General features: G+C 51.0%; 8 protein-coding genes and 1 non-coding gene across 9 annotated transcripts; 4 read left to right on the forward strand and 5 right to left on the reverse strand.

Moving 5' to 3' along the window:
- Nucleotides 1-155: 155 nt before the first annotated feature.
- On the reverse strand, nt 156-3,361 carry ASPSYDRAFT_83509 (mediator of RNA polymerase II transcription subunit 16; the record flags this gene model as incomplete). Its single annotated transcript, XM_040851232.1, has 9 exons — nt 156-886; nt 935-1,066; nt 1,116-1,385; nt 1,441-1,551; nt 1,605-1,724; nt 1,776-1,995; nt 2,044-2,754; nt 2,803-3,148; nt 3,210-3,361. 9 exons carry the CDS (start codon nt 3,359-3,361, stop codon nt 156-158), a joined length of 2,793 nt encoding a protein of 930 aa, XP_040707249.1.
- Nucleotides 3,362-4,863: 1,502 nt separating this feature from the next.
- Nucleotides 4,864-6,637, forward strand: ASPSYDRAFT_141098 (putative SIR2 family histone deacetylase (Hst4); the record flags this gene model as incomplete). Its single annotated transcript, XM_040841109.1, has 2 exons — nt 4,864-5,182; nt 5,247-6,637. The coding sequence occupies 2 exons, from the start codon at nt 4,864-4,866 to the stop codon at nt 6,635-6,637; spliced, it is 1,710 nt and encodes a 569-aa protein (XP_040707250.1).
- A 310-nt stretch (nt 6,638-6,947) lies between these two features.
- cbfA (putative CBF/NF-Y family transcription factor) lies at nt 6,948-7,929 on the reverse strand (the record flags this gene model as incomplete). The annotated part of the gene is made up of 3 exons (XM_040848628.1): nt 6,948-7,521; nt 7,667-7,875; nt 7,900-7,929. 3 exons carry the CDS (start codon nt 7,927-7,929, stop codon nt 6,948-6,950), a joined length of 813 nt encoding a protein of 270 aa, XP_040707251.1.
- Nucleotides 7,930-8,701: 772 nt separating this feature from the next.
- Nucleotides 8,702-8,779, reverse strand: ASPSYDRAFT_t31. Its single transcript has one exon. It is a non-coding gene; the product is annotated as a tRNA-Thr (tRNA).
- Nucleotides 8,780-8,945: 166 nt separating this feature from the next.
- ASPSYDRAFT_37997 (putative GTP binding protein) lies at nt 8,946-11,116 on the reverse strand. Its single transcript, XM_040845611.1, has 3 exons — nt 11,009-11,116; nt 10,855-10,949; nt 8,946-10,772 (listed from the first exon to the last, which is right to left on the reverse strand). The coding sequence occupies exons 1-3, from the start codon at nt 11,019-11,021 to the stop codon at nt 9,243-9,245; spliced, it is 1,638 nt and encodes a 545-aa protein (XP_040707252.1). The 5' UTR covers nt 11,022-11,116; the 3' UTR covers nt 8,946-9,242.
- Nucleotides 11,117-12,297: 1,181 nt separating this feature from the next.
- On the forward strand, nt 12,298-13,769 carry ASPSYDRAFT_38002 (HAD family hydrolase). The gene is made up of 4 exons (XM_040845612.1): nt 12,298-12,666; nt 12,778-12,799; nt 12,891-13,000; nt 13,061-13,769. Exons 1-4 carry the CDS (start codon nt 12,582-12,584, stop codon nt 13,540-13,542), a joined length of 699 nt encoding a protein of 232 aa, XP_040707253.1. The 5' UTR covers nt 12,298-12,581; the 3' UTR covers nt 13,543-13,769.
- A 5,995-nt stretch (nt 13,770-19,764) lies between these two features.
- ASPSYDRAFT_53141 (homeobox domain-containing protein) lies at nt 19,765-21,655 on the forward strand (the record flags this gene model as incomplete). The annotated part of the gene is made up of 2 exons (XM_040848629.1): nt 19,765-20,013; nt 20,090-21,655. The coding sequence occupies 2 exons, from the start codon at nt 19,765-19,767 to the stop codon at nt 21,653-21,655; spliced, it is 1,815 nt and encodes a 604-aa protein (XP_040707254.1).
- A 514-nt stretch (nt 21,656-22,169) lies between these two features.
- ASPSYDRAFT_53142 (uncharacterized protein) lies at nt 22,170-23,619 on the forward strand (the record flags this gene model as incomplete). The annotated part of the gene is made up of 3 exons (XM_040848630.1): nt 22,170-22,316; nt 22,421-22,669; nt 22,780-23,619. The coding sequence occupies 3 exons, from the start codon at nt 22,170-22,172 to the stop codon at nt 23,617-23,619; spliced, it is 1,236 nt and encodes a 411-aa protein (XP_040707255.1).
- Nucleotides 23,620-24,216: 597 nt separating this feature from the next.
- Nucleotides 24,217-26,720, reverse strand: ASPSYDRAFT_25527 (putative nuclear localization protein; the record flags this gene model as incomplete). The annotated part of the gene is made up of 3 exons (XM_040844174.1): nt 24,217-26,114; nt 26,289-26,411; nt 26,615-26,720. The coding sequence occupies 3 exons, from the start codon at nt 26,718-26,720 to the stop codon at nt 24,217-24,219; spliced, it is 2,127 nt and encodes a 708-aa protein (XP_040707256.1).
- Nucleotides 26,721-27,612: the final 892 nt, after the last annotated feature.

Genomic DNA, 27,612 nt, shown 5'->3' on the forward strand with positions numbered 1-27,612 from the left:
CATCGAATCAGAAACTATAATTGTAGTAACATGTACTCTTTTTTCTTCGTTAAAAGGGTTCTATACATTAAACCATCTAAGGTGTTCTGTCACCAAAATCCTTTACTTATCTGCATCACTAGGCACCTCCAATAGTTCAAAATACGATATCACATCTAATTCATCAATCCAGATTCCAGATCCCACATCCCCCCACAAATACAAGACCTCAAATGCCCCAGTTTATAAATCATCCGAAACGCTGGGACTGAACGCGGCGGGTACACCGCCTCAGAGGCCTCACAGCAGCGAACACACCGTCTGCTCAAATGCCCCTGAGTCCCGCTCTTCGCACCCAAATCGCCCATCTCCAGGGTGCCCAACCTTCCTGTCCCAGCTCCAGCCACAGCCCGGAAAATCGGCGTTTTCTTGATGATATCTACCTCTCGCGATCTTCGGTAGGCTTCCGTGCGAGCGTCCGAGCCAAACCCCAGCCAGCTATAGTCACCCATGAAGATTGCCATGCGGTCGACTTCGGCTTTCATGCTGGGTATGGTTTGGCGGAGGATAGTAGACACTGCCGTTACGAGGACGGGTGGAATGCGGCTGCTGACGAGGAGTTCCTTCTCTGGGCCTGGTCGCTCATTATCGCCGAACCCGGCGCCTGTGTAGGCGTGTCTGACGGCGGAGTCGACGCCCGCGAGAAGTTTCTCGTAGACGTCTGTGCGCACGGGGGACGTTTCTAGGGCGTGACAAATTTCAGTGTAGTAGACGCGGGCGTCACCGGTGAGGGGAGCGTTGGCGTAGCCGGAATGGATCCCTCGAAGGCCACGGCAGATGAAGCGGAGGAATGCACGAGACATGCTAGAAAGAACAACGATAAGGGGCAGGGAGGCAGTTGATTTTACTACAGGATTGATTAGCACATATTTATGGATAGTATGGTGTGACGGACATTTCTGATTGAAGGCTTCTTGGTCGGCCGGAACACTTTCAAACTCATCTGCAAGATCGAAAAGCTCGTTTAGGGTATATAGGAAGAAGTCAAGGACCCATTTAGTATTCCCAAGAACCATACGTAGGACATCTAAATGGCAGTCAGCAACTAGGGTTGAATAACTTGACAAGAGTCTCACCTGGGTCATGCGGTTCGGGCGGCTGCGATCCTTTATTGTACTGAAAGAAGAAAGGGTATATGATAGCAGCCTGGCGAAGTTGTATAATAGCCCACGGAACATTTGAAGCAATATTACGCGTCTTATACTTATTTTTAAAGCCTAGAGCCGCTTGTATGCTAAGAGCACGGGAGATATACGGATGGTTCATCAACTTATCATGCTCTGTGGTGAAATTGCAGTTGATGGACAGCGCACGGTAGACCTCGTTGAGGAAACCCGTCTGGGAATCTATAAAACATTAGGAGAAAGTTGATGGATTGCGAGGAAAAACGGTCGCCCTAACCTTGCGGTAATTGACGTATTAGAAGCAACAGAATATCATCCGTGTTGACTTCACCACCGCAGCCACGACAGAAAGCTAACGTCAATGAAGCGATGGCCGCGGAGAATTTGTCTGAATTTGTGGTTAGATGAGTCTCAAAACAAAATATTCATGAAATCACGTACTCTCGTCATACTCGCCATTCTCGGCTCCGTAAGAATGTTCCATAATCCTAAGGTGTATCTGTCCATCGCTGTCCAACCCCACGGCAGCACAGGCACTTGGTGAAAAGGCTATGTGTGTTGCTATAATCGACAAGTCAGAACAACCTAGCAAAAGAGATTTAAAAGACTAACCTGGGGAGTCTAAGGGGTAGTTGAACCCTGCCTGGGCAAGGCTAGTGACAGTGTTTGCGTCGTCAACGATATCGAAAGCCGTCATAGTCTTTGGATCATAGAAAGAAATTGAGCTATCGTCATAAGATACGGCAAGGACGTTACCATATTCTGTCTGGTCGACGGAAATAACATGACGAGCGGAAGTGATGTCGTCAAGGCGACGCAGAATAGTTTTCGGCTAGCCATTCAGTTAGTTAATGCTGCTGTCTATGGCATATATTCATACCTTGATTTGCACGTTGCTCTTCTTTGACGCAACTTCATCGAATTTGGGGTGCAGAGTGGGGATACCGGTTTCGAGCTGCCACCGGATAATAGCACTGGCTGGTGCTTGCGGTTGTTGATGGAGAATAGCGTGAGGAGGGATTGAGAAGACAGCCACAACCCAGGGATTCGGTGTTGAGCCTGCAGAGTTATCGGATGCGGGAAGGATTATTTGCAAAGATGTAAGGCAGTAGAGAGAGCTTGTGAGGGTGGACTGCTCGTCCGGGTTCTCGCCTGCTGACCCCCGGGTGTTTGGGATGTTGTAAGGCATTTCAACCTTGGAATGGATGGAGCGGAAACTTGGAACTGGATACTGCTGGGTTCCTTGTTTCTGCTGCGCGGGATCCCATTGGGGGGGATTCCACTGGATGCTCACTCGGTAGACGGATATTTTCTGACATGCCGAATGGGTAGCGATTAGGATTCCCGCTTGTGTTGCTACCAGAGCCGCGTGGGTAAGAAACCTATCAGAGTAGCTTGTGCTTTTCAATTCTGTCGTAATTTCCGCCCATTTATTGTCCGGGTTTTGGTAGAGAAGTTTCATGGAACCAGACCTTGTGATGCAGAGCAGCGCGGCTTTATTAGCAGGGTGGAAAGGTGCAATTGGACGTCGTCTAAATGGCGAATATGCCCAACGGCCTTGTACCTTGGCAGCCTGGTAGAATGAGTGTACCTGAATACGTTCAGCATGCAAAGCTTCATGGGTAGAAGGTATGCTTACCGAGCGGTTCTGGTTCAACCACATCATCCCAACAATTTGAGCCCCATCATCAGCAACATCGAACGCTGCTTGGCGAGCTCCATTTACGCTATTGAGAGCAATTGGAATAGAGTAAATCGATACCCGGCCGGACGTGTCGGCTATTGCTAATTCTGAGCCAGATTCATTCCAGCAAAGATGTACCAGGGCATAGCCATCGTGGGCCTCTGCGACCTGGTTTAAAGGTGTCTCGTCGCTCAACGTCCACTTGCCATTTGACTTTTGGCACTGAAGATGGCGAACGTTGACTCGAGAAGAATCTTGCGAGATATACGCAACACATCCGAGCCTCGACCAGGCAATTTTCCTAGGCAGTGTCAGATTGAACAAGCGAAAAACGCGACGGGCGGTTCCAAAGAGTAACGTACTGGCAACACCCAACTAATCGCATTTCATCCAGACGTTGGGCCAGGCCTTTCACAGGGGCGGGGGAAGTGTTCGGAGGCAAGCCCAGCTCGAGAGAGGTGGATTCACCGAATAAATCGTCGACATTGATCCCGTCCTCCATGATTAAGGGCATGCTGGGGGTGCTCGGTAGAAAGGCAGATGGTCTAGGTGGTGATGGTCAATGATACCTATGTATGGGTGCGTCTATAACGGCACCCAGTATCATAGTGGGTGCGATCCACAGAAGCGGGATGGATCACGGATGGTAGAATAGAGAATCAGCGCGGGGTAGATGCGAGGAGAGCATTCAAGCTGCGCAGAAAAGCTTTCAATGGAGCAGAGGCACAGCATTCACGAATCCAATGACACCCGCCATTCACATTCTGCAGATCAAAGCACTCAGTCTCCGGCCTTCGTAAATAAGAGCGACTGAGGCTAACAGCATGTGGAGCCTCTCTGACCCGCTGTGCTGATTAAGCGTCACGTGTAGTCATGTGGCTACGGTAACCAGGTCAACCAACCGTGATATCTTCGAATTTTGCCCAAATCCGTAGCTCCTCAGGATATATATCTAGCCACACTGCATTGTAGATTTAAAGGTAATGCAAAAATATTCACATACCTACATCCTTCTATAGTAGTTGTCGAAGGCGACGCGTGAGGTGTGTTTCACTGTTTATGCGTGAGACATGATCAGGTTAGCCCCGGCTCCAGAAGAGGCTAATCCCCATTAGGGCTGGAGCTGCAGGTCCATCCGCTGGCAGGAAGAAATCAAGCCAATCAGAAGCGGGCGACTTTTGCGACCGAAAACAACTTCAGTTCTGCCATGATTCTTCCACTCCAGATTTATAGAGAGTTTCTTCATACTGCGACCGCCAAGTTACGTCAAGAGTATATAGAAGCCCAAGCCCCTTGGAGGGAGGCGCCGCATCGTCCGATCTCCGGCATTCCTCCATACTCAACCCCCTCCTCCACTTCTTTTCTCTCCATACCTCCCTTCGAGAGTCCTGGCCCCAAGACTACTGTGCTTTCTCTCTCTTATTATTATCCAGCAAACCCGTGGGTCAAAACAAACACAACCCCGACTGCAAGCGAGAGAACCATCCAAAGACAGCCACCTCAAACTTCCGTCTGCCCTCGCCGGCCCTCCTCCCTTTTACAACCACTTCCTCCCGACCTCTTCGCTTTTTGCACTCTTGAGGTCGGACCACATCGCAGTCACGGGGTTTCTACTTTCGCAAGTTGTTGCTCTACTTCTGGTATCCGACTCCTCACGCTCAACCCCGTCATCTTGTTCTCTATCCGTATTCTCTTTCTTCCATAACACCGAGAGAATTCTTCAACGCCGAACCCCTGGAAAAGCTTCCGCATCTCACTCCCAATTGATGTCGGCTTCTTAATCAACCATTACCCATGATCTCTATTCAAAGCGTGCTTTAGCTTTCCCGTGGCTCTTTGTCAGGCACACAAATCCTCCTCTATCCCTTTCATTTTCTCCTCTCTTATAACTTCGCGTCATCCCCGACCGGCGTCATAATGGCTCCTCGCAAAACCACCACCACCACAACCACGAAAACAACCAACTCCTCGAACTCTTCATCCTGTCCGTCTCCAAGCAGTCTTCAGGCTATGGAGATGGATGACATTCTATTTTCCGACTGCTCGGACCTGAGCTCGGCGCCATCGTCTCCTATCGCACCTGAAGGTTTCTTCTTACCCTCCCCGGACGAGTCTAGCGCCGGCCGGAGCCAAGACGATGACTTGCCGCCCGCCAAAAAGAAGCGCCGTGTGGCCCTCCCCAAAGAGCGTCGAACACAGCTACTTGACCTCACCCCCTGCGCTGGCCTTTCTTACGGCGATCAGGAGTCCCAGATTGACCTTCTCGTCAACACCATCCGCGGTCATCGGAAAATTGTAGTAATTGCTGGAGCTGGTATCTCCACTTCTGCTGGCAGTATGTCTCCATTTTCCTATCCTCTAACAATCCCCGTCCGAAGCTAATGTTTCAACGCACTCAGTTCCTGATTTTCGCTCCGATGATGGCTTGTTCAAGTCTTTGCAAAGGAAACACAACCTTAAAGCATCTGGCAAGCTCATGTTCGATGCTGCCGTCTACCAGGATGAAACGTTGACCGCCTCGTTCCAGGAGATGGTTAGGTCGCTGTCTGAAGAGGCTGAGAAGACCTCTCCTACAGCTTTTCATCATATGCTGGCCCGACTAGGGCGCGACAACCGTTTGACGCGGTTGTACACACAAAACATCGATGGCATTGAAACGTCAATGCCCCCTCTTGAGACGCAAATCCCATTAAACGTTAAAGCGCCGTGGCCGCGCACCATCCAATTACACGGGAGCCTTGAGAAGATGGTGTGTCAAAAGTGTCGGCACATGGGCACTTTCGACCGGGCCATGTTCGACCGCCCTGATGCTCCTGAATGTCCGGAGTGCGTGATAAAGAACCAATTCCGCATGGAAACTGGTCAACGCAGCCATGGGATTGGAAAGATGAGGCCGCGCATTGTTTTATACAACGAACACAACCCGGATGAGGAGGCCATCACCTCTGTGATGAATGCTGATATACGCTCACGCCCAGACGCCCTAATCGTAGTAGGGACCAGCTTGAAAATCCCCGGGGTGCGTCGTCTCGTCAAAAGCTTATGTTCGGTGATTCGGAGTCGCCGTAACGGTGTCACTATGTGGATCAACAACGAACCACCTTCTGGCAAAGAATTTGAAGATAGTTTCGACCTGGTGGTCAAAGGCGACTGCGAGGAAGTGGCACGACTCGCCCATTTGAAACGCTGGGATGACGACTCGGAGCCAGTATTTGACGAATGCAATTCATCCGACGTCGAGCGTATCAAGAGCGAACAAGGGCCAATCTCCATTGTCATTCGTACGCCAAAGAAACACAAATCTCTGGCTCAGACTGGGATGCTCACGCCGTCGTCCAGCTACGATGGTGATGCTGAGAACTCTTCTAACACAACTCTTACCAACCCTGCCAGCAAGGGGCCGAAACTCACGGAAATCCTCAAAGCCGACAAAAAGAAGGAAAAACCGAAGAAGGCCTCTAAGAATGCCGGAGTCAAAAAGCCTGCGCCTAAGAAGCGAACAACGAAACAGGAGCCAGCTAAGAATGCCAAAATCACCAACTTCAGCAAAGTCACGAAAGCGCAGAAAGTCCTGCCCGAGGAGAAATCGGTCAAACTTGAAAAGGAGGCGCATAAGGCTATGCATCCCCTACCACCAGGTGAGGTGCGCAATAACACACTCATGTTCCCTAACTTGGCTTCGAAGGGGGACTCAACACCATGCAAGAATCAATGGCGCGCCCCCGAAACGATTTCACCTAAATCCATTCCAAATGGAATGAGCGACTTATTAAACCAGCCGGCTTCATAGACTTTTCCCGGCTTCGCTCTGTCTAATTGTTTGAGATACCACTGATAGACCACGGCGTTGGCGTTTGATCCTTCCCACTTTATCTGTCTGATGGGACGGCCACTACATCTAATGTTTGCATGTGGAATTGCGGTTTCGGGTCGGCGTTGAAGGTGTTCATCGTTGCAGGTCCGCAACAATGTCTTATTTTTCGGTGCATTTACATGAAACGGCGCAATGTTAGGGATAATAGGTATTATTATGTACATCATCATAAACGCATTTTTCGACCTTCCAAACATCTTCAAGAGTATAAGTAGTAGTAAATGTACTATCCCAACCCCATATTCCCTCGTAGTTGACTCCCGGGCCCCTCGTCGTCGCTCTCGGTATCGTCCCCACCATCAGGGTCCATTATGCGCCGCTCTCGATCTATGTCCTCGACGCGGTCAATATCATCGTTTTCACCCGCTTCTTCTTCTTCTTCTTCCTCCTCCTCCTCTTCCTCCGTGGCATCCTCATCGTGCTCCTCCTCCACTTCATCTTCAGCATCCTCTACCTCATCCTCTCCATCCTGATCTTGATCATCGTCCTCGACCTCGTCACCCCCAACACCTGCACCCGCACCATCCCTCTTCACCCTCTTCACACCCCGAACAACAACTTCCTTCTTCTCCCCTTCCCCAATCGTACTTGTCTGGGTTTCGCCAGCGCCATCACCATTCTCATCCGTTTTCGTCTCCCCCTCGGCGCTCTTCCTCGGCTTCCTCTTCGCAGCCTTCAGGTCTGTAAATTTGTCCAACTCCTTCTCTAGCCGCGGTCTGAACCCTTCCAGTTCCAATTCTGATATCGCATCCAGCACGTCAGCTGGTGTTACCGTTCGTTTTAAGGTTGCTTCGTTGGCACTATTCAATGAGTACAGATATGTTAGCTGGGTGGCTCACAAGCTCAATCTAGCGCGGCGCAGTGGCTGGTAAAAACAAGACACCAAAACTGAACCAGATAAAGGGAGAGAAGAAACAAGAGATGGGATTGGTAGGTAGAACGCACTGAGAAGACAAATAAGAGACAAACACCGTCGCAGCCTTCTGGATTGCGAGAACTGCATCCTTCTGTACAGAAGTATTCGGCGGTAGGACGGATTTCGCTAGTCGAACGGTTATTGAGCGCGGGAGAAGGTAGTCCTCGATTGAAACGCCCTCGGCGCGCGCTTTGAGTTGTTGCTCTGTTGCTTGCACGGTGTTCTGGGGTTGTTCGGACTGCGAGTGGGATTTCCGAGGGGCGTCCGCGTCGCCACTCGGTGATGAGGACATAGTATGGTTTCCTTTTTTTTGGCGCTTTTTTTTCTTGTTGATCTGCGTATATATATAGAGGACGGGAGGCGGGTAGTACGCTGTCGTCCTTAGGTAGATCTTCGGTGGTCGCAGAGTTCCGGTGCAGGTGGCTATACGGAGGAAAAGTAGCGCGGGGCGTCGGTTCTTTTCTTTGGCTTCCTTGATCAGTTCAAGATTCGTTTCTTCGTTTGCGGGCCAGAGCCAAGGTTCTATTTGTCCAGTCGACCGTCACTCGGTGTAATGGTCAGAATTAAGTTAAGTGTTGGATACGCAATGTGGTTGACAATGAAGAGACACGGTCACCGCAAGCAAGGCGGTGATTCCTCATTTGACGCGACGCGATTCAGTTGGAGAAATGAGCCTCGAGAAGCGCGTCTCCACTTTGGATTATTGTTTAACTGTCCACCTGAGTATGAAGCGTGGTAATAATCTAGTAGGGCATTACTTTGAATATCTAATGTCTTATCCCAGCCTTGTTAGGATAAAGTAAAGACTGAGAGCCCATATAGTTAACTATACTTAACATGCTTGACATCATCTGCAACTGTCCGGGTTAACGTCTGGAACCACGCAACAAGAGGAGGGATATGTGCCAACCTGCCAATGGTAATAAGGTTCACTACCGGGGTTCGGATAACAACTGGTGTCCATCCAAATTGTAGGTTCCTTGCGCATTCGCATCATACAATAGCCACAAAAAAAATTTATCGAAACTTCGTATCATCGATAGATGGTCGGTTGAGAAAAAAATTGCGCCAGATGAGATTCGAACTCACGATCTTCGCATATCCAATACGAGTGCGACGCCTTACCCCTTGGCCACTAGCGCAACATATCTGATTCAGCAGAATATTTCGCTTCATGATCCCAGATTAACGTTGGTGTTATCTTCACATTACTATGGCTTTCCTGTACGATTTAATAATCTCAGTCATATGTCGGATTATTTAACAAATTTGGATATTGGCAAATTGGACTTCATTGATTGCAGCAGGGTTATTGGATCACGGATTCGTTTCTTGACCAGGATTGTTGGTGTGGTTCTCATTGCCAGATGTCTCTTGTATCTTTATATATTTTCGGAGCAGCAAGAAAGAGACACCAGCCGTGCTCAATATTTCTACAATAGAAAAGACGCATAAGGTCATCAAACTCGTCTGAATTGACCCAACTCGATCACGTAATCTATTTTTGCTATACCCTAAAACGCCGTCTGGTATCCCATGACCATGACTGAAAAACGAACGACAAAGAAAGACATTAGATAGCAGTGGAGAGAGGACAGGTCCAATCTACTCCTCCATAGCCTCGTCGCCACCATTTCCATCACCCCATAATCCCTCGATTTTGAATTCTGCCGCCCATTCGGTCACGACTTGCCTCGTGTCGACACCAGGCGCAGCCGCGGTAGCAGCAGCACCCGCACCCGCGGCATCCGTGTCCACGACCCGCAGGACTGGAGGCGTGGCCCAGCCCTGGATACGTCCGTCGCGCCAGTCATTGACGACAGTCATTGCGGCGGCCTCGAGGTTCGGCACGCCGCGCTTACCGAGACGACCGCGCTTGCGAGCGACCTGGATGAGGAAGTCGTTTGTTTGGTCTGTGGTTGAATCACCGGCGTATAGCGTGGGAATACCGTATACCTGGAGAAGTTTGGAAAGGAGCTCTTCTGAGGAGGACAGGCGCTTGAGGAGGAGGTTGACAGCTGGGATCGGGTCTTCAATCTGCTTTGGAGGGACAGCGTTAAGGAGGATGAGACGGGCCTGGTCGTCCTGCTTCTTCTTGCCCTTCTTCTCGCCACTGGTATTGGGGAAGACAATACCGGGTGAGTCGATAAGCTTGAGTTTGCTGTCAAGCTTGACCTCGCGGAGGTTTGTGGTGACACCGGCTTCGGCGCCCGTGGGGCAAGCGTTGCTGGAGCCTCTGCTCATGCGGGCAGTGAGGGCATTGATGACGGAGGATTTACCGACGTTGGGGTACCCGATGACGCCTACGGAGATGGCGCGTCCGAGATTCTTATTTTGGGCGTAGGTCTTCAGTGCGCGGAAGAGTGTCTCTGATGTTCCCTTGACGGAAAGCTGCTTGTGATCGAAGCTGTGTGCGTTGCCAGAGCCGTTGGACGCCTTCAGCGGCAGCGTAGGGAAGTAGCGTCGCAGATGGATCAGCCAGTTCTTGAGCACAGGTGGCGGGACAAGATCGATCTTGTTGAGGATAAGGATGAGTCGCTTCTGTCCACCATCCGCAGCCATGATCTCCCGCTCCACCTCCTTCGATCGTGTGCCTTCAGGATCACGCGCATCCAACACATAAAGGACGACATCCGCCGCCTCTACAACCTTCTTGAAAACCTTATCAAAAGCCCGTCTTGAAGTCTCTTTCCCAGAAACAAGGGTAGGGACACCATCCTCATCGGCCTGCTCATCGTCGTCACTCATTCCACCCATGTCATCATCTTCGTCCATCTCATCCTCGTCCTCGCTCTCATTATCACCCTCCTCATACTCCACGGCCCTAGCCCTCGCAGACGCAAGAAGCGCAGCCATCGGGTTTGCATCATCGCCGGCATCCTCATCCATGTCGTCATCCAACAAATCATCATCCCCGAGATCAGCCATCTGGTTTTCCGTCGCCTCGTCACCACCCTGCTCACCACCATTCTGCTTCTGAGCAGCACGCCTCGAACGAGCCTCCTCGCGAATTCGCTCTTGTTCCTCCGCCTTCAACCGTCTCCGCTCCTCAATCTCATGAAGCATTTTTTCCTTGTGCGGGAAGAGATTGGGGATACCGGGGTCCTTCTTTATTCTGGAGCGCCATTCCGGGTTCTAAAACCTGTTAGCCACTGAACCAAGCAAATCATTCCGTATAAAGGAACACCAGGTTGATATTATGGACGGGGGTAAAAACCTTCTTCGCAAGCTTTCTCTGCTTGCGTTGCTTCGCTGCGGAGGCTTTCTCGATCTTGTGTCGTAGCCGGACGGGCGTCCGCTTTGAGTTTTTGCCTGGGTGGGATGAGTTAGGGAAAAAAACTCTTGTTGTTTAATTCCGCAGTCCAACTTACCTAGCTTGACCATATTGACTGGGGTCTAGAAGTGTCGCTGTCGAGCACTGACAAAACTCGGTCTGGGGACAGTATAATTTTTTTGCTGCGCTAAGCTGATAACAGAATGGGGTTCGCCTATCTTAGAGGCGCTTAGTCATGCCGTCGCCCTTGGATTGAGCGGCCTCGGGAGGGGTTCTTTATCCGTAGTATATCTTCCCAAAATCTACCGCTTCCTCATATCTCTCTCTCATTTTTTTTTCTTTTTTCCCCTTTCTTTTAAGTTTTAAAAATGGGTGCTTTGATATAAAACTCGATATCGGCAGACTTAACTCTTGCCCAGATCTCGAGCTTCGTAACGATGGCGTCCAGATCGCCGAGAAGAATGTTAATGATCTTAACGATGATTACACGAGCTATGAGTGACTACCTACTGACTACTACAAGCTGAAGGAACTCAGGTCCAAAAATAAGCGAGAATTTGGCATGTACAACTTGGACTGCACCTTAAGATTAGTTGGGTATTCATCTGCAAAAGCGATAGATACCCTTTTAAGAATACCAATAAGTAGAAGCCTGGACAGTCAGACACTTTCCTAAGCCCTACTCTAATATATTGTCCTTCCACCCGCGTTGGATAAACATTTGGTTACGGTGTCTGCAATTTGGATGTGGACATGGCTTCAAACTGGAACGAAAGCCACATTGTACCCTCTCGTGCCCGCACCCAACCACGAATGCTCAAAAAACTTTGTTGAAGTACCTGCAAGCTGCTGGATGTTTTCTCTTGACTGACACGGGCGCCGGCTTGACCGAACACTCTCCCGCAGTGACTGCAGGCTAAACGCTTTAGATTCCCACATACTTTCTGGCGATATCTCAATCCTAGACCACTAAGCACCTTTTGCAGCAGCTGCAAGTTCTTAAAACGTAAGCCACACGTTTTATCATGGTTGGTTCGGCCATTAGATAGGTCAAAGACTTTTTTTACGGAGATTGCAAGTTGAATACTTTATATTCCCACATTTTTCTCTGGTGATGCTCCAGTGCCGCGGGGTAGTTAAGCACCTTTCCGCAGCGTCTGCAAGCTCGTAGATTTCGTTGGTTTTGGTCTGGCTCTAAGCCAAAACTACATGTTCTCTCATGGATTGTCCGCAGAAGGATTCGTGGAAGCATGATAGGAACCGAAGGCTGGTGAGTGGCGATTGAAAGTTTTGACTTGCGTTTGCCGCTTTCCTCTGATGAGGCCTGTGCTATGGCTAGCAATGAATACTCGCCTGCCATAACGAGGGAGGAGATTATTTCAGTATTCAATTCATCTTAGAGCTCTTGCGTTTCTGGTTAATCTAGCTGTAGCAGCGACGGACCTCTTTGTCGTCAATATACAAGAGGTTGCTGGAGGTCGCCAGGCTGCATGAAGCGAGGCGCTGGATTGTTTTCTCATTGGCCGGCCTCTTTCGCACACGCTGACAAAGCCGGACACCAACTGCTGCGGGCCATTTGATCCATATCCCGGGGCATTTCCATCCATCGTAAATTGAAACTTTTCTTTGTCTAGATTGTCTTCTTTCTTTTAGAGATTATACGGGCGACAATGTCGTTTTCTGCTCCTCCCCAACTTCTTACCTTCGATGGCATCCTGTCTGACTTCGATGGCACCATCGTCGACTCGACAGATGGTAAGTGGCATCAACCTCTATGCATTGATATGGAGGGGCTCGTCGAGCCCCTCCATCCATGGTATGCATTGTTATATACCGTGTGCGATTACTAAACTGAATTCATGACAGCTATCGTAAAACACTGGCACAAGTTAGTCCCGCACAGCTCGATGAGAAGAGAAGAAGGATAAAATGAAACCAACACGATAGTTCGAATTAGTAACTGACATTTCCCTTCCCAGAATCGGTGCCGAGCTCGGCGTCGACCCCAAGACTATCCTGGCTACCTCCCATGGTCGTCGGAGTATCGACACTCTACAACTCTATGACCCCAAGAAAGCCACCTGGGAGTGTAAGTTGGACTCCCGCATATCTATTGAATGTCTTCGATTGTTGACTGTCGATGAACCAGATGTCAGCTACATTGAGGGGTGCATCCCTAGGGAATACGGCTCCGACGCAGTCGAAATTCCCGGCGCGCGGGCTCTCCTCGCTGCTCTGGAAGAGGGCGGCGCAACCTGGGGCGTCGTGACCTCGGGCACGCGCGCGCTGATTGATGGCTGGCTGGGTGTTCTCAATCTCACACATCCAGAGTTCCTCGTTGTGGCGGAGGATGTGGAGCTTGGGAAGCCCGATCCACGGTGCTATCTGCTTGGACGGAAGAAGCTGGGTCTGGAGCACTCCTCCTCGCTGGCTGTGTTGGAAGATGCGCCGTCGGGAATCAAAGCCGGCAAAGCTGCAGGATTTACAGTTATTGCCTTGACTACGACTCACACGTTGGAACAGCTCCAGGCTGCTGGGGCGGATGTGATAGTGGAGGACCTGAGGAGTATTAGCGTAAAAAGTGTTTCAAACGGGAGGGTGGAGTTGGAGATCCGGAATGCCTTTCAGTAATGGTGGTATTCCCAGGGAGAATGACCTTGATTCCAACCCAATAGGTTCCTGCAAGTTGCCGCGACGGTTGTGTCGGTGAGGCCTTTGCCTTGCCTGGTTCCCATACCAACACGATTCATGAGGTAGACGCTAGACTGATAGACAGCAGCATTGTATATAGAATCTGGACTTCATTTTCCTTCGCGGATATGACGTGTGTGATAGAATGCGTTGGGGATGAGCCTTGCATCGCATCTACGCAAGGATTTCCCAACCGGCTTCCTCCCCGCCGGCTTCTTTTCCGTGAAGAAGCGGAGGGAGGTACGGGTATAGTTTGTATATGGATTGCCGGGTTTAATTGAACTTTGGTGCCCATTCCGAATATGTCCTCGGTAGGATACGATGGACAAGGATTACGTGAAAGGGGTGAAACCGTTGAGTTCCGCAGGTTATGACGCGGTAACCGCTGAGCTCTAATCTCAAACGCCCCGTGAACTCATCCGCTTTAGCGGTGTGGCATGATACTTGTTGAGAGCAAAGTGTATTTGTTACCGCAGTAGACTTCGTGTATTTAGCTGCCTGGGAATACGGTATAACCGAAGCTAACAGCCGCAGTTGAGGCGGCTCACCGATATTGGACATCGCAGCCGCGGGTAGGGCCCGCAGATCACGGCCCATCACCGCTTCCTAACCCTTTTTCGATATGTCCCATGGGCGCCCCGGACCGTGAACCTAAAGCACCAATATATTTGAAGCTTCTGCTTTTTTCTCTTCGTTTCGAAAGATAGCTGAAGCTCGACGCTCGTCGCTCACCGACAAGCTGGACTTGACGTAAGAAAATCCGAGCTTCGAGTCGTGGAGGCTGAGCTGAGAAGCTCGGGGCGGTACGGGAAGCTCGATAGAGAGAGCTCTCACGTTGCATAGAGGTGGCTCCTGCAAATAACCTTAGTTGAGAGCAGGTAACTACGCAATACTTGCCTGGATCTCGCAGTAGGAAATAGCCGATGAACCACAAAAAAAGCAAAATCGAGGGCACAGCCGATGACTGCTGTGGGCCATTCAGAGGATGTCGGAAATGCAATCGTACGGCCAGCTTTGCTTCGACCGTCATGTGTTTTACCACACGAGCAGGCAAGTTTCTCTCCCAGCTTTTCAGAACGGGAGAGGGCATGATGAGCAGCGAAGGGCGATCCGCTCGTTGATAGAAGGCCGATCAGGTTCTGGAAAGCTGATGTATCCGATTCTTTGCCGACGCCTCCAGTCAGAGACGACTCGGCGAGACGCGATTGCTCGATGGATCAATACTGCATCGCAACGACTTGTTCAACGCCATCTGCAAGGGATGATAGAAACCTGCAACATGGATAATCGCCCAGGAGGATTCGAGCTCGTCGTCCCCCTTTTCTCTTCTTTCCGGACGGTTCTATTTTCGCTCGAGAGCCTCGCGATCATCGATTTTGCGTACATTTGGGTGAAGAGAATAACTTAACTCCCAGTAGGGAAACTGGAAGTAAGGAAGTAAAAAGAAAAAGTTGAAAGACAACAAATCTCCGAGGCATCGATGGCTGGACCAGGAGCTGCTTCAAGTGGCAACTGCGACCTCTATGGCTTCTGCAGTTTGCAGATAATGTTGATGTGGTTGCAGTTACAAGTCCCTCAGTCTGGACAAGTAACCTCATGAGCCCAGGCTGCAAGCTGCAAAGGTAGCAAAGTAACCCAAGTAACTGCTCAGTCTCCTCGCAAGATTTTGGAGCTTCATAGTCCGTGCTCGACGCAGGATAGCAAAGAAATTGATAGCAAAAATAGCCGCGCCAACATCGTGCATTGTCGCACAGCTTGAAGATGGATCCAGCCACCCAGAAGTTTTTGGAGCACGCAAAAGAAAATGACGAGAGTCGAGACGGGCCGTTCGAGTGGCTCTCCTAGATTTCCCGGCTGACCGATCGGTATGTGTACTATTGTCACGGATGACAAATTCGAAAATGCCATTTTTTATTTTTGTTTTTATTCTTTTTTTTTTTTTTTTTTTTTTTTTTTTTTTTTTTTTTTTAGCTTCGAAACCGCACTGAGCATGCTTGCGGCTATCATGACCCTGCAGAGCAATCCGCCCTGGCCTCAACGCCGAAACGGCGATCGAGGACTCGCACCGCCACATCTGTCTGAATGACATGGTGGCGATGCTACCACAGCTCGAGATTTGTGAGCTACTTCATTGTGGCGTAGCTGGTACTTTGCTGATCGCGCTCTGGCCGAGTTAGGCAGTAAAATTACAGATGACGCTGGTATATGCGTATTGGAGATGTACCAAGCGCCAATCCGCAGCCTGAAGTCGTGATTGTAGGCTGAGTGATTTGTTGATACGCTCTTGCACCAATTTTACAACATGGGCCAAGTAAAATAACGAAACAATGACCAACTCGAGAAAGCCTCCTGGGAGTGATTGGGGTCCTGGGTTCACCGAGGGTACAGTTACATCATATGATGTGCATCAAGTAGTAAAGATTCCAAGGTGCGATTGACAATGATCAGACCCAGGGGTGTGGGAGAATCAAGATAGGAATGGCTGATGGGATTTACTAGCAGATCACTCCGCTGCCAAGCCCTAACCTTATGCCAACAGGGACTTAGCGTGGAACATCTCCCTGACTGTGCGTACTTGTACTTGCTGAATTGAGTGTATGGAGAAAAGCTAGTCTCAAATGTTGGAGTGAAGCCTCCAGGGGAACACAAGTTGCTACCTGCCCCGGAGGGAGCTCTCCAATAACTTTCCAGAGCGTCGCTGGTTGCATCAATCGACGATCCCCGGAAATATCGTCCGCCCAATATTGAACATTTGGTGATCAAGGGCAATGGACTCCTCAAAGGCTCATCCTAATTCCTAAGTCAATCCACGTCAACCGTGCGCGTCAGTTACGGGATCGTCCCAGGGGTGAGCCCGTCGACGCTTCGTAGCGTCGAGCTTATATCCTGCTTTGTTGTATGCACTCAGAGGCACATCTTCGACTGTGACGGATGGTGATCTAGATACTGATTGGTTTTGAGGGAGAAGAAGGTTTACTGAGGAGCACTGTATTCCAGTCCATTGGTTCCAAGGCCGAGTCCAGTGATAGAGTCTCTTCACAGTGACTCGAGGTATTCACCGTGCGGAGACTCTGGCAACCGCATCCATGCACGTGAACCATGATCTGTTTGGTTGACATGCTCGAAACGAGAGTCGCTTTTGCCCACCTCCACCGTGTAGGTAGTTGAACAAGTACCGAGTTACTCCGGAGGCACATAGCTAGGGTACTTTGTAATCGTGGAGACTAATGGCGGGGCAATCCATGGCTCTGTGAGGCCATTGGCCGCTTCATGATAATCTCCAAGGTAAAACCTGGACCAGTGTTCCGGATGTTCAGGCAGCAATAATGATGTTTTGAGGTTTTTTGACCCTTGAGAGCGGCCCCAGCCTCCGAGGAGCCGGTAGAGTCCTACCGGTTGTTTGAGGCGAACGTTGGATTGTCAATCTGTCTTGCCGCAGATTGAAGATCCAAAAGAGGAGCTAGGGAAGTATGAAGAGAGAAATGCATGCAAAATCCGCTCGAATTTTTGCCAACAGAGCCCCGCACGGAAAGCATATGATGATCCCGGGCCAACGAACCCCCTAGCATCTCCGGGAGTCGAAGCGTCCGCTTGCGCTGCATGGAGAAGAAGGTGGTCCTTGGGCAGCTGCTGCGTAACCTCTGGATTTGTGTGGACACCTCGGGCGGTGTCATCATTGACGTCGAGCATGAGCAAGCTGACAGTCGGCACTCACAGCCTGCTTCTGAGGTCAGATCTTGAAATGGACGAATCACGAATGGAAACCCAAAGTCAGGAATTGCACGCTCCGAGACTGTCTCGAAATACGGAGGCAGCGTTACGGGTTTTGCCGCCCAGCGTTGGATTTGAAAAGGCGAAAAGCAACGAATCAAGAGGTCCTGGGAGGTGATCGACAGGATCTGTCGACTATTGAATTTAGTGGGGCTTGGCTTGTGCTGCCACGCTTTTGCAGGGCAGAGGGATCCTCCCTTTTCAACTTTTTGTCATGGCCCAACCTTGGATCCCATCCTAGTCATCTAACGATTGGTAGATCCAGGAAATCAGGACCACCGCGTGAAAAGGATGACAGGCATGGCTGGCGATCCGTGCTTGGGGAGGGGGCCCACCAGGCGGACTGATTCGGGGGGTCGCCTGGATTTCCACGCGTCCAGGAGGGAAAAGTGCACTGAGGCTGTCGAGGATCAGAGCTGCCACCAGCAGAGAATAACCCTTGACTTCCTCAATCAAGTTAAAGCGTATTGGTCCAGAGGAGGCCCCCCTCTCCCTTTGGGCCGACGGGGTCCGAAATCCGAAATCCCCCCGCGGGCCATGATGAAGACTGAAGACCGACTATTGGCTTCTGAAACCGGACATCTCGAAAGAGACCGTTGAAAGGAAAGCAAGCAAAAATCCCACTATTTTGGAGCTTCCGCTGGGAGTGTTTCGCAACAGACGCAGTGTAAGCCAGGAGAATTTGTCCAGTTCCTGTCGAGTTCGAAACCCTGGATGAGACTTGGGTTTGGTTTGGTTCTTGGGTCACCTGAAGTTATCCTGGCGCCGGCCCGTAGCGCTAACCAGATCCAGAATATGTGGTGCGCCATCCCGTGACCGAACCCGCAGTCCACACTGGAGATGGAGTCTGACCGAGGCTCAGGCACACGCTTCCAAGATCCTGGGACTGCGAGTTTCGATCCACCCGAGATGTCGAAATCGTGTTCATCAGTTTCGGCGAGGCCTGCTATCGTCGGCTCGCCACACTTCGCGCTTACTTTGGCTCGACTAACTCGTTGGAGGAGCCGGATCCTCCATTGGAGCACATCGCAACCCATAGCGACGCGCGGTAACTGGTTCTCGCTCGACGACGCTAATGCAGGAACTGATGAAGCTCGATGGGAACATCTCAACTCGTCACAATTTCAGTTTTCTTGCCAAACCACCCGCCGTGAAACTCCGAGGGGAAAGGGTTTTGGCCAAAAAAGAGGACAAAAAACGCCTTCCAGAACGGCCGCAGAAAGCCCCTGGTTCTCCCTTTCTTGACAGTTTCAGTCTTCTCTTCTAAACGCCATATGGTTTTTGACGTTGACAGGGCTCCTCACCTCGGCTTGGTACGTATTGGTCGTGTCAAAGTGAGGCCGACGGTCGGCGTCAGGCAAGGAAGGGTCCCAGATTCGCAGAGGGACCACACGAACCCTGCGGGTCAGCACCACCCAGATGGATCCGATGATAACAGGAAAAAAAAGCAATCAAAGTACCTCCCAAACAAGAAAAAGGAACAATAAAGCGAGTAAAACCTAAAGAGGGCGAAGCCAGTGTCGTACCGTCACCGCCACTGGGGGAGGGCCAAGATGGTCGGATCGCGTACTGAATTGGCCCCTGGGCTGACGCTCAGACGAAGCAGCCGGCTGGGCGGGATTGCCATTGTGTTCCTGGTGCGATCTTTTTTACACGAACCCAGAGGAGCTTGATGAGAATACTCTAATTGTGCAGCCAGCCTGTAAGCAGTGTTCGTACCGTAAGACAGATACCGACGCACCGATCCTCTCAGTTCCGGGCGACGATCACCCAATGGCACATTTTCCTCGGGCTGTCCTCTGAATCCTTCCCTCCTCTCCTCCATCTCCAGTCTCTCCCTCTTCTTTCTCTCTTTCCCCCGTCTTTCCTTATTCTCTCCATCCACACTCCCTCTCCTCTTTCGTTCTCCCTTTTGGTTTTTATTTTTTATTTTATCATTTTTATTTTAAATCCATTCCTTAATTTTCTTTTTTCGTTTTTTCTATTTTCTGCTCTGCAGTCCCGCATCCTACAGAAGTCACTCCTTGTCCCTATTAGTTCCTGTCGTCGGACTTTATGCCTGTCCTCCTCACCTACTCGACGTTTTAAAAATCTTGGATCCCGTCTGCTGCAAGTATACATATCAATAGACTTCAGCACCAGTCACTCTCTTCACTTCTGATCCACTGCAACTCTGCGCTCCTCAGCACTCAGCACTCCACGACCGTCTCGCGATCCAAGCTTAAACTCTCTACATTGCCCCTCCGATTGTTGCCCTTTACCGACCGTTTTGTCCTTCCTTGGGGTCTTTCCGACTCATCTCCCGCGGTCATGAACTACATCCACCATCCATACGCCTTCGCTGGCCATCCCGGCGTGCCAATGGAGCAACACCTTGGCTACGACCCGGCAATGGTTCACCCTTCTATGATGCACCCAATGGATGGCTACATCTACGCGCATCCCCCTTTCGACATGGTCGACTACTATCACCAGCCTATAATGGATTACGAAGAATATGCCGAAAACCTCTCGCGGCCGAGGTTGACCAAGGAGCAGGTTGAAACCTTAGAGGCCCAATTTCAGGCACACCCGAAGCCCAGCAGCAATGTCAAGCGCCAATTAGCCGCCCAAACAAACCTCAGCCTTCCTCGTGTTGCTGTATGTGATAGCCGATCGAAATTGACAAAAAAATGAAATAACTCGAAAAAAAACCAAGATGCTGACTTACTTACAGAACTGGTTTCAAAACCGACGAGCCAAGGCGAAGCAGCAGAAGCGACAAGAGGAATACGAGCGCATGCAAAAGGCGAAGGCGGAGGCCGAGGAGGCTGCTAAAGCCAAATCCGAGCCTTCGGACTCCCCAGAGTCTGCTGCCGAACCCAATGCGGAGAAGGAGGATAAAAACAAAGTTTCTACCCCCAAACCGTCAAAACCGTCCTCATCTGGCAACCAGAACCAATCATCTGATGTCTCTGCCGGATCAAAACATCAGCAGACACGTAGTGAGGCCTCCCGTGTCGCAAGTCTTGCGTCGCTCCAGCGAGCCTTGGATGCTGCTGCTGCAGCCCAGTATAACCCGGATGGCCAGGGTTTGACAAGCGTGGAGGAATCAGTGTCTCCAACCACGTCTCTCCCAACTGACTCTGATACATCCGTTTGGAGCTCTGTAACATCTGCCGGGGAATTGTCCGTTCCTGGGTTCGACAACTCGCAACCCCTCTCTGACTATTCTTCGACCAATGATGGGGGTGCTGCTCCCTATAACACAATGCAATATGCTCTGCAGCCTGATGTGGACATCGGACAACGGGGCTCTTCGGATGTACTTTCAGACTCGCTCGAGGGCATTGGCATTACCACTTCGCCTGGTCTCTCGCAGCTCGGCAACCGGACTGACCGAGCTCCAGCCTGGAAGGAGGCGGGTAAGGAGCTTGATCTTGCTGCCCGCAGAAAGCGACCAAGGCCTGCTGCGATTGGCACGTCCAGATCAACATCCATGCTCGCTGGGCCTCCGGTCATGTCGCCGACGACGCGGGGGCAGAACTATGGCAGTGTGAAACACTCCAAGTCTGCACAGGGTCTTAACTCGCGCTATGCCGGTGTACGAAAGGCCTCTTCACAGCGTTCGCCCTTGAACATGTCGACCTTTGCCGAGGCTGGAGTACTGAGCTCTGCGAAGACCGAGTTGTCAACAATGTTGCAGCCGGTTACAACAAACTCGCTGGCTCCTCCAACGCCTTTGACGCCGGAGGACCTTCACCATCTGCTCCCGAATACCCCTTCTACCGATAGTTATTGTCTGTCGGCGCAGCCCACAAGCCAAATGTTCCCCACAACGCAACCCATGCAGATCAACATTGCATCGCCCCCAGCTACACCATTGGGCATGGAAATGATTTCCCCATACCAGTATCAAGGGGTCGCGCCACCCATGTCAGCACCGGCCCATTTCACCTCATTCGCGGACTATGGGTGCGAGACTGGTCTACCAGGGAGGGGCTGGGAGGCGACTTCGATGCCGTCTCCAGATGCCCCGTACCCTAGCCATTGTCAAATGGATCTTTCCTCAATATCATACGAGCAGGCTCTCGAGCAAAGCCACTCTGAGAGTGGAGCTTCGGGTTCTCCTTTCGGCGAGGCGGACATGCAAACGTCGGGGGACGCAAAGGCTACAGAGTTCCACCTGTACGAGTTCCCGGATCAAGAAGAAGCTCACCGGTTCGTGGCTCAGCAGCTTCCGTCTCAGAAGCCCAAGGCGTATACCTTTGCAGACAACCGAACCCCAACCAACTTTGGCTGACGAATGATATTAACTGAAATCTATTCTACTGTACTCATAAAAGGCTTTGCCATATATACTGCTGGATTAGTTTATTTTTTTTTGGGATTCCCGAGCATTTTTTTGTGGGCTTGAATCGGTGTTGAGGTTCGGTTATTTTGGTTTCATTTCTGCATGTTTTGGAAGCGGCCTGGGTTGGACATAGGATAGGAGACTTTTACGTATATTAACCTTACTATATTAATACATAATTTCAACGACTTGCTTGACTTGATTTATTATTTCGGAGCTTTTACCGCATTATAGTCATTAGCCCATCGCACCAACGCCGTCTGTAATATCAACCCGGCCTTGGCCTCCCACGTGCTGAGCTATTCTAACCTGTATGGACTATGGACATTCCGGTCTTTAGCTTCCGGAACTTCAGGTACTGTTTGCCGAACCAACAAATGGAATAATATAAAGTATAAAGTGACTCAAGAGAGTCCATCTCTTGTTCTCACTCCATCGAAAAAGATTGACTGCACAGCACAACATGAAGCTCTCTACAGTCACAGCAACACTCGGCTTCAGCGCTGCTGCAGCTGCCGCCGCTTCAGCTTCGAAATTCATAAACTACACCACTGTCCAAGGCTACTTCATCCAGGACGACCCATCCACGGACCCATCCAGCTTTGACTACGTACGTCTCTCTTAGAAAATCAATAGCCAACCCTGCTGTCTGCAATAACAATAACAATAACAATAACAATAATAACAATAATAATAACTAACCAAACCAACCAGACATCCCACAACTTCGGCCTGCTCGACCGCATCTACGATGCAGACAAAGCCGCGCAGCACTCAGGCCCAGGCTCAAGCTCAAGCTCCGGAGTCAGAAATCTAACCCAGTGGGAGCGCTTCCACCGCCAGCTGGAATACCTAAACACCAACTCCCCCAAACACGTCAGCTACAAACTCTTCTTCCTCGGCCGACACGGCGAGGGCTGGCATAATGCCGCGGAGGATTATTTCGGGACGCCGGCTTGGAATGTACGTTTTCCTTTCCCACCTTTACCTCCTTTCCAAGATATACATACATAGATAGACAGCTCAGAAAGACGGAATGAATAACTAATGAATAATAATAAAAAAAAATACAGTGCTACTACTCCCTCCTAACCGGCAACGCTACAAGAACCTGGTTCGACGCAGACCTCACACCAGAAGGAATCCGCCAAGCCAAGGTTGCACACGCCTACTGGGCTTCACAGTCCCAAGAACAGAAGATCCATTTCCCAGATGCTTACTACTCCAGTCCGCTGACGCGGTCGCTGAAGACGGCGAATCTTACCTTTGCGGGGCTCCTCCCCTCGCTATCAGCGCGGGCTCAACCCGGCGGTGATGCGGCGGCGGTGGCAGCATTCTTGCCGCAGGTTAAAGAGGGGTTCCGGGAGGGGATCAGTTTGCATACGTGTGATAGGCGGCGGTCGAAGAGTTATATTGAAGGGTTGTTTCCTGATTGGATGATTGAGGAGGGGTTTACAGAGGAGGATGAGTTGTGGACTGGGGTAAGGGCGGAGACGAGTGAAGCGCAGGATTCGAGGTCGCGGAGGGCGTTGGATGATATTTTCAACGCCCAAGCTGGAGCTGAGAGTGTGAAGAAGACCAGAGGAGGCGGCGGTGGTGCCTGTGTGCCTAACCATGGTGGAGATGGTGAGAAGCTGGTTATCTCGGTTACGGCGCATTCGGGCGAGATCACATCTATCCTGAGAGTTATTGGACACCGAGAGTTTAAGCTGAATACTGGGGCAGTGATTCCCGTGTTGATTCGTGCGGAGGAGGTGAACGAGCCTGAGCCGACAGCGACGGTGTCGTGGACGGCAAGCGCCCATTGTACGGCAGCGCCGATGACGTCGACTGCGTCTGGGTGTGTTTGCGCAAGCTCGGCCGCGCCGGTGACGTCGGGGTTCCCAGTATTTGCTACGGAGACACCTTACTAGGCGTGATCTGGTGCGATTGGGATTGACGGGTGACTATGCGGTAGTTGCTCTATGGCCGTGAATGTTGATAATAAGACTGTATAATCTACTAAGAGAAGGACAGGGTGAGTCAATTTGTGTGCATCAAGTATAGACATAAATCGTGACCGCAGAAAGTGCAAGGGCAAGGGCAAGAGCATATAAGCAGTGAAATGTACTAGAACAGAGTGGAGAACTGATGCAAGACTGACAACTCAAGCAGAGGACGCCGACCCTATAAAACAACACTACCAATATTATCCGACCGGCCCTCTATCGTAGGAAAAAAGAAAAATAAAAAATAAAGAAAACGAATGCACAATGAACGCATGGATTTCAATCAGATTTCCTACTCCCGAAACCAAAATCAAAAGAGAATCATCGGGTATAACAACGGGGTATTGAATGAAATGCAAATTAGAAGTACTCATTCCCCTGTCAAGCGGCGAATCAAACATTGTATAAACAGCACCAAAGACAAATACCATTGTAAGCAAAAGTAGATACCGAACGAGACTCTTGAAACCCAAATTCCCATCTAACTCCGGAAACACCAAAGAAAGAAGGCCCGAGTTTCGTTTAATATGTAGACCAGCCAGGCTGCGGATGTCCAGGTTGCATTGGTTGACCGGGCCAACCGGGCATGGCTGGATTCATCCCCATGCCCATTCCAGGTTGTTGAGGAGTTCCCGGCATAAACTGCTGACCAGCTGGGGCATGCTGCGATGGATATAACCCACGCCCAGCCATTCCAGGGTACGGGTTGGTGCCACCTGGGAAGCCCATGGAAGCCATAGATTGCTGCTGAGGAGTCTGCGGATGGTGCATAGCAAACGACTGTGGCATCTGGGGCACTGACGGTCGGACTTGGTTACGTGGAGATTGCGATGGGTGTTGATGTTGTAGATTGTGGGTAAGAGGAGAAGGAGATTGTTGGTGCTGGGGTTGCTGCGGCTGCGATCCTGGTTGCTGTTGCTGTAATTGAGAGGGGTATTGGGGAATCCCTTGCGGGTTGGAAGATAAAGGTGAAGCCTGAGGCTGCGGCGGTGGCTGACCCCACACCTGCTGTTGGTGTTGCTGTTGTGAGGGAAAACCGTAGGGCCCAGCCTGGGGCGCCAAAGCTGGGTTTGTCCGCTGATGCATGAGGTCGGGTCGAACAGGGGGCATAGCACGAATGGGTGACTGTGCCACTGTGGCCTGTTGATGCATAGTTGGCGGTTGGAACCCGGCTTGACTGGGCATCATTTGGGCCTGCGGCATCATATTTGGCTGCGTTGGAGTTGAACCCAAAACGCCAGCTGTGGATAGCCGCGGTGACTGTAAAGGCTGTGCTACAGACGTAGTGGCTTCGATTTGTCCAGGCTGCGATTGCGCCGTCGACGCAGGTGGATCACGCTGCTTGGAAAAGAAATCATCGAGTCCCTTTTGACGGTAGTTGCGCTGAGATGTTAAGATCTTGTTGAACTCTGCCGTGTGTGTTGCCTGGTTCAAGATCTCAGCGGCGGTGCTAGGCTGTGACCGATCCTGGTATGGCTGGCCAGTCAGCTCTTGCCGAGGTCGAGGCATGCTGTTGTATTCCCTTAAGCGTGGATCATCTGCGGTGGTAGCCATATTTATCATCGGAAGAGGCTGCGACAAGGATCCGTCTGATCCTAGTGACAGGTTGCTGGGCACTGTTTCTAGCGCATTGCTGTAGATCACATCGCCATGAGTCAGAGTCGGCAACAAGTTGGCTGCATTTGCTGCTTCGGCTGCAGCTTCGCGAGCCTTCGCGCCACCTGGACGCTTTTCACCTGCGAGGTCGTCTTCGGTGAAACCCTGTTTGCGAGCCTTGCTTTCCCAGTAGTCGTCACGCACGCGGCGCCCATTCACGATAACTCGGCTGCCGAACTGTCTAAACATCGACCTTGCCGAGACGATAGCAATCTGACGCGAGCGGTAGGAATATGGAAGAATATCCTGCTGAATGAGATCATCTTTTTCGATCTGGGTGGCGATGATTTTGTGCAACGACCGATTCTTGTTGAAAAGTAGATACGAGTCCCTATAAGACAAAACTCGCGCGCACTCCGTCGCCAGCATAAACAGCTTCTTCCCGCGCAGCGGTACAGTAAACGTCCTACATCTGTACTCGCGATCACCTTGTAAATAGCCATTCGCATCTACCTTCTTCTCGCCAGCGTCGTCAAACTCTTTGGCAATATACTCATCGCGTTCCTCGTTTAGCTGATCGGTAGTATGGTCCCTCACAGTGGGGAGAGCTTTGACCAAGGGAGCTTTTGTTGGTGTCGTTTTCTCAGGAGGTGAGCCTAGCGGCGGTGAGGCGTTTGGGGGAGATTGCTGCAACTGTTGGGGCTGCATTTGGGGTGTTTGTAGTTGTTGAGAGCTTGCTGATGGAGGTTGATCACTGGCTGTAGAAGGGCGTGGGGTCTTTGGGGGTCGGCCTCGTTTTCGACGACCTTGATCGTCTCCTACAGCTAACGCGCATGTTAGCATCCGAGTCGCAAGATTGACAAGCGCAAAACAAAAACAAAAACGAAAAAATAAAAAAAAAATTTGCGACAGTAGCGATTAATGAGACGAAGGCGGTTCGCGATAACTCCGGCAGCTTGGAATAACTCCCGAAGCACAAGATTACCCGGCGCACGTACCGTCGTCTGGATCCCCATCGCGAGAGACTCCGCGTTGTTCCGGTGTGCGACCGCGCTTGACACCGCGAGGGACGGCGCTGGGATCTGTTGCTCCGTATGGTGGCGTTGGGAGAACAACAGGTACTAGAAGGGGGTCAGTATGAGGGTTGTCGCGACGGACAGACAGTAGAAAGTAAGAAATAGATGACCCCCATCACTACTGGTATCGACGCGACAGTTTCGCGCAACCAAATAAACACGAAAAAGTAAAGCAAAAAGAAAAGGAAACAAAAAGGAGTCGCGAAAGATTTGAAGTAGAAAAGAAAAAAGAAAAAGCAACGACATACCGTTTGTATTATTTAGAGCAGCAGGATTGATGGTGCCCGAGCCGTCGACGAGATCCCCTCCGATCCCATTCGTCGGAGCGGAAACGGAATGGGGGGTGCCATACATGGCGGGCCAAGGAGGGACGGGAGGAGGGTAAAAGAGCGGTCGCGAGGCCGCGGGCGGGTCAGAGAGACGCGCGAGGAGTCAAAACGCCGAGATGGAGGAGGCGATGGGCTACTGCAACGAGGCGAAACGAAGAATCGGCGACGATGCAGGTGGCCCTCGGACAACTCAGAGCAGACGTGTCGCGAGTTCGCATGCAGTTAGATGGTAAGACTGGGAAGGTGGCAGAAAGGCAGATCGGCGGGGAAACGATGGAGCAAATCAGTGTCAGAGCTTGCTCGGTCGCAAGATAGTACCTTAGAAGATTAGAGGAGGACGGAACACTCGACTCTTGTGTTGGACGGAATGCTGGATTAACTCTGGCTGGAGAGGGGAAGATCACGTTAGGTGGTGACTAATCAAGGCAGACGACTGCGCGGAAAGAGTGTGGCTAGGTGGTGTGGCTGGTGGGTGTCAAGCCGGGCACCGCCACAGAGGCTGGAGGAACAGCGGGTTCAGGAATCCTTCCCGTCACGGTCAAGAGGGGAAGACTCGGGAGTGGACACCAGGGGGGGTCGCCCAAGGTTCGCTCGCTGCAGAAATGCAGAGCCACCAAAAACGGACGGGGAGATGCAAATGATTCACAGCTTGCCGCTGACGGAACCGATCAGTGGGTACGGTTGACGGGGGTGGGTGTGACCAACAGGCAGTGTCTGTGTGTAGTTTTTAGTTGCGGCGTGGGTTGAAGGTGCAAGGAAGAAGCAGAGGATTATTGGGTGGAGGGGCAGAAGAAACCCGGAGAAGAGGAGGAAGTGGGGACGAAGGTTAGAGACAGACGATGCACCAGACAAAGAAAGGCCACGGCGCAGCCCAGGAGGGAGATTTGATTATGGGGAGGAAGAGATGGAAGGATTCG

The sequence above is a fragment of the Aspergillus sydowii genome (assembly GCF_001890705.1).
Source record: "Aspergillus sydowii CBS 593.65 unplaced genomic scaffold ASPSYscaffold_1, whole genome shotgun sequence".
Lineage (NCBI taxonomy): Eukaryota > Fungi > Ascomycota > Eurotiomycetes > Eurotiales > Aspergillaceae > Aspergillus > Aspergillus sydowii.

Excerpts from the sequence above, each read along its gene's own strand:
- ASPSYDRAFT_37997 (XM_040845611.1), bottom strand. Across the intron at positions 10,773-10,854 it reads AGAGAAAGCTTGCGAAGAAG|AACCCGGAATGGCGCTCCAG; the intron begins GTTTTTACCCCC and ends AACAGGTTTTAG.
- ASPSYDRAFT_38002 (XM_040845612.1), top strand. The coding sequence starts at position 12,582 with ATGTCGTTTTCTGCTCCTCCCCAACTTCTTACCTTCGATGGCATCCTG. Across the intron at positions 12,800-12,890 it reads ATCGTAAAACACTGGCACAA|AATCGGTGCCGAGCTCGGCG; the intron begins GTTAGTCCCGCA and ends TTCCCTTCCCAG. Across the intron at positions 13,001-13,060 it reads CAAGAAAGCCACCTGGGAGT|ATGTCAGCTACATTGAGGGG; the intron begins GTAAGTTGGACT and ends TCGATGAACCAG.